Source organism: Thamnophis elegans, chromosome Z (assembly GCF_009769535.1).
Source record: "Thamnophis elegans isolate rThaEle1 chromosome Z, rThaEle1.pri, whole genome shotgun sequence".
NCBI classification, from domain to species: Eukaryota; Metazoa; Chordata; class Lepidosauria; order Squamata; family Colubridae; genus Thamnophis; species Thamnophis elegans.
In genome coordinates, this window is record NC_045558.1 from 110,271,465 (window position 1) to 110,281,647 (window position 10,183).

The 10,183-nt window shown below is 35.0% G+C and overlaps 1 protein-coding gene across 1 annotated transcript; it reads left to right on the forward strand.

The window, feature by feature from the left end:
- Positions 1-3,257: 3,257 nt before the first annotated feature.
- Positions 3,258-4,220, forward strand: LOC116521380 (olfactory receptor 6F1-like). The gene has a single exon (XM_032236058.1). It carries the CDS (start codon positions 3,258-3,260, stop codon positions 4,218-4,220), a length of 963 nt encoding a protein of 320 aa, XP_032091949.1.
- The last annotated feature ends 5,963 nt before the right edge of the window (positions 4,221-10,183 follow it).

The window sequence follows — 10,183 nt, forward strand, 5'->3', positions numbered from 1 at the left end:
GTCACTCGTGCCCTTGTGACCTCTAGGCTGGAGTACTGCAATGTGCTCTACATGGGGCTGCCCTTGAAGAGCATTCGGCGACTTCAGCTGGTCCAGAATGCGGCCGCGCGAGCGATCGTGGGTGCACCTCGTTTCACCCACGTAACACCTATCCTCCGCGAGCTGCACTGGCTGCCTATTGGTCTCCGGATACGCTTCAAGGTGCTGGTTGTCACCTACAAAGCCCTTCATGGTATTGGATCTGGGTACTTGAGAGACCGCCTACTGCCAATTACCTCCACTAGACCAATAAGATCGTATAGATTACGCCTCCTCCGAATTCCATCAGCCAGCCAATGTTGACTGGCAACTACCCGGAGGAGAGCCTTCTCGGTGGCTGCTCCGACCCTCTGGAACGAACTCCCCGTGGAGATCCGGACCCTCACCACCCTCCAGACCTTCCGCGCTGCCCTTAAAATCTGGCTGTCCCAGCAGGCCTGGGGCTAATGACTTTAACCCCACCCGAATGGTATGACTGTTGTGCTTTTTTTTTTAACAATGTACTGTCTTCATGTTTGTAACTTGTTTGTCTTCCCCTCCGCCTGAATTGTGAGCCGCCCTGAGTCCCCTCAGGGAAAAGGGCAGCATACAAATAAAGTATACAATATAAGTATACAATACAATACCACTTTAGTGGGAAGGTAATGTCATTTCATGTGCCTTTGGCATACAGTCATGCTGGCCACATGATAACAGAAAATGAAGAATTCTGGCTCCCTTGTCCAAAAAATAAAGATGAACACCATGCTCTAGAGTTGGTTACAACTGGGAAGGAAAACCTTTTCCTTTATTTAACAAAAGAGAAGTATTTAAGGAATGGGGTGTTTGATTTAAAAGTAAATAAATAGTGGCAGAAAAAGAAAAGAACCAAGAAAGGCAACATCATATAAAGATACAGAATTGGAGATCTCCATCACGTCAAAACAATGGTGAAATAATTTCATCTTGATATCAGGAATTCCAATATAGTTAAGATTTTGGGCTAGTTTACAAAAATGATATTTTGGATTTATCAGATTGTATAGTGTTTCCATAGAAAAGGTATTAATAAATCATGTTTTTGAAGATAATATGAGTGTTGTACGTTTGTAAAATTTATCTCTACCCATTGGTATATTTCAGTTGAATAATCCATAAATCTAAAGCCCAAATTATTCATGATGTCATTTGGAATGTTTGAATCCATGACTTACAGATGTGGATTATAGATGAACAAATGCAAGTACAGTAATTCTTTTTTGAAACTGCATGTTAAAATATAAAATTATAATGTATTTTGCTATATTTTCTAAATCATCCAGTTTCCCCTATGGGGAAAAAGCCTTTGTTTCATAGCTTCATAGATAAAGCCTCATTAAAACAAAGAACTCCCCATGAGGTTTACTAATTTATGAATGAACAACTGCTGTTTTTACTGAAATTATGCACATGTATCCTGGAGCCTAAAATCAAATGTAAGATTCATAACAATTGTATATAATGTTTGGAATGCATTGCATTTGAAACAAAGCAACTAACCTAATAGTTTAGGAAAGCATATTATTTAAGAGAGTTGTGGATTTTTTAAACAATATCATTGGAAAATGTCTATTACATGCAGGTAGGAGATACACAAACACACATGCATGTGTACAGCTCCTACTTTTATCTTACTCCTTTAAAAGAGAAGAAAAATATTGTTATGATGGTCTAAGGTCTTCGCTGATTGCATCAGAATAAAAGTAAGGTGAGCATTATGATATTACAAATTATTTATATTTAATTTAATTTTAATTATTTATGTATTAACTCTTACCCCATAAGCTACTACTGAGTACTTAAAAAGTTTTGCCATGTATCTTGAAACTTGTCAATGGAATAAATATTCTTAAAGAAGCTTGGATGCTAAAATAAATTTTAAAATTTAGTAAAATATTTTCCAAATTATTTTCTGATTAAATTCTAATAAATTTGATTAGGAACAGATAGCTAAAGATAATAAAACATAATAAAATTGTATGTCTATCAAGATAAATTAGTTATATAAAGGGCTTCAGAAATGAAAAAGAGCAATTGTTGTAAATATAATGTGCAATAAAAGATATATTTGTAGATGTATCAGCAATAGTGGTAGCAGTGCTGGAGTAGACATTGATCTTGGATTTTAATTAACATGCAACAAATGATTAGGATGGTTCCTTTAATTATTATTTTTTCTTATTTTATTAATAGCCTTTTAAATAGTCAGTGATTATATTTTTCTAGTTTACTCATTTCTTTCAAGATCCACTATTTATGGAATGATTTTGGGAAATTGTTCTTTTCTAAACTCTTCATAATGTACACAATCTCAAAAGAGTTATTGTCATGCTTCACTTTCATTTGATAGTGGCCAGTAAAGAAACAGCTGATTTGAAATTCTGATGGAATTTTTTACAAGGAGCTAGTATATCAAGAAGGTCCTATAAATCAGAATAAAAAAAAAACATCTGTATAATTATAGCACACAGTTGCTTTACATTGTAAAATTTCAAGAAAACCTCTTAGTTGACCAATTAGGAAAAATATGAAATATAGCTATAATGAATAAATTTAATTATTGGATGTAGAAGAAAATAAAATAATAATACTCTTCTTTAATTTTCTGAAATTCGGAGTATGTATTCAATTTGTGGAGAATATTTTCCAATATTCAGAATTTTTATATATACATTCATAGATAAGGAAAATCTAAATAGCTAGATTTTAGGGGAAAGTGCTGTAAAATACAAAATACAAAAAAAAAAAAAACCCAAAGACCTGTTTGTGCAAAAATTAAGGAAATGTGTAGAGAAATGAAATGTTTGCATCTTTTCCATGAATTTTTTTAAAAAGCAAATCTGTACATTAATGTAGGAAAGGTTGGAATTAATATAAGATGTGAAAGATACAAAAAGTGAAGAAAATATTGACAAATTAATTAGTCATTGTTACAATTTGAAAGCATTCAATTACCTGAAACAGGTATTTCATTAAGACTATATATATAGTCTTATTTAAAAAAAAATCTTCATTGCTCTTTATAAGTACTTCTAAAATGTAAAACATGGTATAAACATAGTAAGCATACATTTGTATATTAATGTGCATTTAATCGATCAGAAATGTTTTCAGAGAAATATTAAAACAACATTTTGTGGCATTCCCAAGCTCTAGATTTTTATTCAAGTTATTTTTGACAGGCAGATGCTCTGATACTGATGAGAGAAGGAAATGGCTCAAGCGTGAAGGAATTTATCCTTCTGGGTTTCCCTGGATCTTGTGAACTCCGCATCTCTCTTTTTATGGTTTTCTTCTTCATGTATTTCCTTACAATCATTGGAAATGTATCTATCATAGTTTTAGTGAAGAACTTTCAGAGGCTTCGTACACCCATGTACTTCTTCCTCTGCAATCTTTCATTCCTGGAAATATGGTACACATCAGCCTGTATTCCTAAGATGTTGTCCATTCTTGTTGTTCAGAACCAAACTATCTCATTCATAGGGTGCCTCACACAAATGTACATTGTTTTTTCCCTGGGATGTACAGAATATTTCTTATTGGCTGCCATGGCTTATGATCGCTATTTGGCCATCTGTTACCCCTTACACTATAATATCATCATGTCTAAAACTCTCTCTGTACAAATGGCATTTGGTTGTTGGACATGTGGGTTCTTCATTATTTTGTTTCCAGCCTTCTTCATATCTCAATTGTCTTTCTGTGACGCCAATGTCATCAACCATTTCTTTTGTGACATTGACCCTTGGATAGTACTCTCTTGCACAAGCACTTACACAGTAGAAATTGTCTGTCTTATTCTTTTTGCAATTGTCATTATGGGATCCTGCATGATTACCTTGATTTCCTATATTTATATCATTGCTACAATCTTAAGGATTGCATCAGTTCAAGGACGTCAACGAGCTTTCTCCACTTGCTCTTCCCACCTCACAGTGGTGATTATATGGTATGGTGCTACCATTTTCCTTCATGTAATACCTTCCAAACAGCAGTCGCAAGAACTGACAAAAATAGTTACTTTATTGAATACAATTGTCACCCCCTTGTTAAATCCTTTCATTTATACACTCAGAAATACAGAAGTGCAAGAAGCATTGAGAGCTGTATTTAGGGTCTCAGTAACAACTTGTTACCCTCACAATAAGGGTAGCAAGTGAATTTCAAAGCACCCATAATATGCAAAGATAACAGTGCATTAGGTCATTATAATGATATGTCAACAATTAGAATAACTATTTGCAAACATATAATGTTCTGCATGATATGCTATGGCCCTTTGATTTAGGTTCTAGCCATTTTTAAAGCAATGAAAATGGAAGAAATTGCTAAGCATGCGCAGCATTTTTTTCCACCAGGTTTAGAAAAAGAGGGGGGGGAAATCCAAAACTACAAAATTTCTGGAGAGTAGGAATGCTATTTTTAAGAAGGGAACCAAAGGAGTACAAATTTACCCTCCTTTGTGAAGAAACACTTATTAAAGTTTTGGCCTTCAGCTTAATTCACAATATGAATGTACTTGGAAATCCAAACACAAAATATTTTAATGAAAAATAATTAAACAAGCTGCTGTTGATGTTTTTAGTAAGTGATACAGATTATTTTTTCTAAATAAATTACACTCTCTGATTACAGCCAGAATAGAAGCAAGATATGAGACTTCCAGAAGAATGGCTTCACTGCAAGCTTATGCTCCTTTTCTCAGATACAGTTGGAGAGCTAATAGATCAATATAGAATATCCTTATTCAAAATGTTTCAATATCTCTACTGTACAATGTGCAATGCATAATTATGCAATGTGTATGTGTGGGTATGTTAGGAGGAAAAAGTTATTGAAAATGAGAAGGTCATCATTTGGAATACAACATGCCAGATATCACAGTTGTCGAAAACCAAAATGTACAATTTAGTGACATCATGGTACCAGGAGATGCCAGTGTCAAAGAAAAAGAACTGGGAAAGAAATCACAAAATACCACAAACTGGCCATCAAAACTATGCGATTATGAATTAAACATGTAACAGTGTATGCAAAGAGTGGAACATTTTCAAACGTTTGTGCACTTTCTGGTCCAGTTGACAATTCCATCTGAATAGCCTACCACTGGAACTGCCTCATGTATTAGTGGATTATTATTATTTTACTTTATTCATTAAACATGAAACATCTGTTATATTTAGAATTTTCAGATTGGTATTTCATTTGTCTTTTGGATATCTGGCTTCTTGACCTATTTCTTTCTAGCAATCCTTATTAGTCACTGTCTTTCTGGAATTCTAATATGATCAACCACTCCTTTTGTGATGTTGTGACTTGGGTTGATTAACTGATTTATTAGATTTAGAGACTACCTGACTCCAAAATAACTATAGATGGGTCACTTAAACACTTGTGAATGTGTTGAAATTTTAATTACTTTTCAATATTGTCCTTTCTTCCTCCCTCCCTCCCTCCCTCCCTCCCTTCCCCTCATTCTTTCTCAGGTAGTAGAACAGCAATATTTACCAGGAAAAATATGTGGGAAATATGTGGAAATAATAGACTGGAATAATTCTGAAATTCTGAATTCATTGGGAAATGTGGTCATCATAGCTTTAGTAAAGGTGATCCATCTGGTGCATTTATCCAGGTATTTCTTCCTTTGCAGTCTTTCCTTCCTGGAAAGATGGTACTGAACTGTCTGCATTCCCAAAATGTTAACAATTCTTTTGTACAAAAAATAGAATAGAAGAGAATGGAATGGAATGGAATGAAACAGAATAGAATTCTTTATTGGCCAAGTGTGATTGGACACACAAGGAATTTGTCTTTGGTGCATATACTCTCAGTGTACATAAAGAAAAATAAAATAAAATACATTCATCAAGAATCATAAGATGCAACATTAAGTGATAGTCATAGGTTACTAATAAGCAATCAAATTATAAAAGAGATCAAATAAAACAATATAAATTTTAGAAATACAAACAACATGGTTATAGTCATAAGTGGAAAGAGATAGATACTAGGAAATATATAGGTACTAGGAAGGAAGAGAAGAATAATAGTAATATAATCTTAGTAGATAATTTGACAGTGTTGTGGGGATTAGTTGTTTAGCAGAGTGATGACATTCGGGGCAGGGGGAACTCTCCTTGTATCTAGTTTTGTACTGGTGTGCCCTGTAGCATCATTTTCAGGGTAGAAGTTGAAACATTTTATGTCCAGGATATGAGGGGTATGTAGATATTTTTACAGCCCTCTTTTTGACTCGTATAGTATACAGGTCAAAACACAACACCATTTCCATTCTAGGTTATATCACAAGGATGTGTATTATTTTATCTTTAGGAGTATTTCCTATTATGGACATGTCCCAAGTATGCTGGTATGGACATGTCCAGAGAGCATCACTGACTGCCTACAAACTAGAAGTCAATGGCCAGCAACCTTGCAAGCTTCCAAAACAGAGATGGCAAGACACCAACAAAGATATGCAAGCCAAGGGCCTGCACCTTGGAGATGCAGCTGACTGTGCAAAGTGGTGCTCAATGATCTGGAAAGCAGACCCTGCACTTGCAGGAATATGCTAGGAAGAAGAAGAAGATTTTATTTCCTATTATAATTCTATTAACTATTGAAATACAATGGGAATATATTGCTATGGTATTCAGTCATAGTATAAATAGTAGTAATAATAATAAGCTGTAGTAGTGGATTCTTGTTATGGATCAAAGATAAACTTGAAAGTGTGTTCAAATTTATTTATTTACAGAGAGTATCTTGCATCATTATCATTATTACATTCCATATCTCACAGAATATTATAAGCTTTATTTTACAAGCCACACATATGGCATTAACTGCTAGTCAAAAAGAAAAGCCGAATTAAAGTGATAGTTTAGGAAATTCTATTTTGGCTTAGATCTAAATCCATTATCCAAGTGTTATTTACATTTATTAAATTTATCTTTGATTTGATACCTAAACTGATGTTTAATGGATGTTTGTTATTTAATAAGTTTCATAAAATAAAAGCTCTAAAAGAACATCAAATGATAACCTTCAACTCTACACTGAAAATCCAATCCCATTTTTATATTTATATTTTTATTTTATTCACACACACACACACACACACACCTACCTCTCCCTCCTGCCCTCCCAAACCCCATGTACACAGCACAAAGAGTGCCAGTTTGTTTTGTAACAAGAATTTACATGATCATATATTAGTTTGATGCAAGTTACAGTCACCTTACATTTTAGATAATCATCATCATCATCGAGCTGAAAATTGGAAAAGCAAAGCTATGCATGGCCAATACTTGAAAAGTATTGAAGGCAAAGCTGACCAAAAGCTGGGAAAACAACAAGAAGCACAACAGAAATGCAAAATGGATCAAACAGGTTGAGAATTCTGTTAAAGTGCATAAAATAGAAGATATAAAAATTACAAAAGAAATGGTGCAAAGGCAGTCAAGAAAAGTGAACAATTGAAGTGCACCTGGACCAGATGAGCTACATGGCTTCTAGCTAAAGGCACTTAGAAGTGTGCACGAAAGATTAGCAGCCCAAATGAACCAAATATTAAAAACACCTGGACACAATAAATGGATGACAACTGGAAGGACATTTTTGATCCAAAAAGATAAAGAAAGAGGAAAGGACCCTGGAAACTATAGGCCAATCACCTGCTAGCCAACAACATACAAGCTACTTAATGGCATCATGGCAAATCAAATTTACAGATACTTGGAAAGAAATAACTTGCTTCCTGTAGAACAGAAAGGATGCTGCAAAAATCCAAGAGGAACAAAGGACCAATTGCTGATTGATAAACTAATCCTAAAAAATTCAAAGAAAATACAAACCAACCTGTTCAGGGCTTGGATAGACTATAAGAAAGTGTTTGATTCAGTTCCCCACAGCTGGGTCAAGAAATGCCTGAAAATATTTGGCATCAGCAGCAACATACAAACATTCATGGAAACTTCAACGAACCTCTGGAAAATGAAGCTTATGGCTAATAGAGAAGAACTGGGTGAAGTTGAAATTAAATAAGGCATTTTCCAGGGTGATTCCTTTTCACCCCTACTTTTTATACTGTCAATGTTACCACTGACAACCATTTTGAAGAAGTTGAACTGTGGATACAAACTTGCAAAGAAAGGACTGAAAATTTCACACTTGGTGTACGTGGATGATTTGAAGCTGTTTGGTAAAACAAAAGCTGAACTGAATTTATTAATTGAAAGCACAAAAAAATTTAGCCAAGACATTGTTATGCAGTTTGGAATTGACAAATGTGCAACAATGGCAACCAAGGCAGGCAAGGTCCTAGAAGATGATGGAATAGAACTTGAGAATGAAGAAATGATAAAGGCAGTAAAACCAGAAGAAGGCTACAAGTACTTGGGGATTTTAGAGGCCTCTGACTTAATGCATAATAAAGTCAAGGAATTAACCTCAGCCAAGAACATTCAACGAATTTGCAAGATATTAAAGTCCAAACTGAGTGGAGGAAACATCATAAAAGCCATAAATATCTGGGCTACACCCGTGATCCAATACTCTGCATGAATAATTAACTGGGCCCAGATGGAGTTGGACAATTTGGACAGAAAAACAAGAAAGCTTATGATAATGAATCATGCCCTGCACCCTAAAAGTGATGTTGACTGATTATATCTACCAAGAGCAGAATGTGGTCGAGGACTCCTACAAGTAAAACAGACTGTGGAAGAAGAAAGACACAGCTTGAATGATTACATCCAGAAAAGTGAAGAACCAATGATTAAGGAAGTAAATAAATGAGGCCTTTTGAAGACAACTAAGTTAAAAGCTGAATATAAGAAAGAAGCAATTGAGAAGTGAGCTGAAAATTGGAAAAATAAAGCTATGCATAGCCAATACTTGAAAAGTATTAAAGGCAAAGCTGACCAAAAACTAACTTGGAATTCGTTAAGCTCGGAAGTACTGAAAAAAAGAAACAGAAGGCTTTATTTTGGCAGCTTAGCCACAAACTGCACGAAGGCAAAAATTTAACATGCTACCCCCAACAGCAAATGTCACCTCTGAAATGAGAAAGATGAGACAGTCAACCACTTGATCAGCAGGTGCAGCAAAATTTCACAAACTACCTACAATGCCATGACCGCGTTGCTAAAATTATTCACTGGAAATTGTGCCAAAAGTTTGGATTTGAGTACAGCAAAAACCACTGGGACCATCAGATTGAAAAGGTTTTAGAGAATGAGAAAGTCAAGATCTTGTGGGACTTCAGAATCCAGACTGACAGGCACTTGGCCCACAACACACCTGACATAACAATAATTGAAAAGAAAAAAGTATGGTTCATTGACATTGCAATACCTGGTGATGCATGAATTGAAGATAAACAGCAAGAAAAAAATCACAAAATGCTGGGACTTGCAAATTGAGGTTGAGTGACTGTGGAAAAAGAAACCATGTGTTGTCCCAATTGTAATTGGTGCCCTTGGAGCAAAACCTAAACGGCTACCTCACTATTTGCAAATTCTAAATTGACTTGGCTTGAACATTCTGACTCTACAAAAAACCACCCTACTTGGAACAACTTATATCCTCCGACATTACCTTAACATTTCCTAGGTCCTTGGTTAGGACTCGAGCTGTCTAACTACCAACCAGCCTCAAAGGCTGTGAATCTCACCAAAAATTAACCATATAATAATAACAATCCTCACCATCCTCCTCTTCCTCCTCCTTCTCCTTCTCCTCCTCCTCATAATCTACTTGGTTTTCCTTCACAAGGCTGATGTGTACTAGTCTTCAGAGACTTGCAGCTACCAGCCCTTAATTGATATACAGATATCTGAGTGAACCTTGCCAGTATTGATACCTAGTCACAACTGACATCTAAAGTTGGATATTCTGTAAAGAAGAATACAAGTATCTAGAATTATCCTTTTTTTTTTCAAAAAATGGCACAAATAAATGGATATAAATAAGCAAAACATAGCCATAAACATATAAAAAGAGTACATGATAGAGATGCTGATGAACATATGCACATCCCCTTAGAGGCCTCTTAAGAAATGCATAAGGTCCATAGTAGACAGTTTAAGGTAAAAGGTATGGGGGTTAGAAGAACTAACCA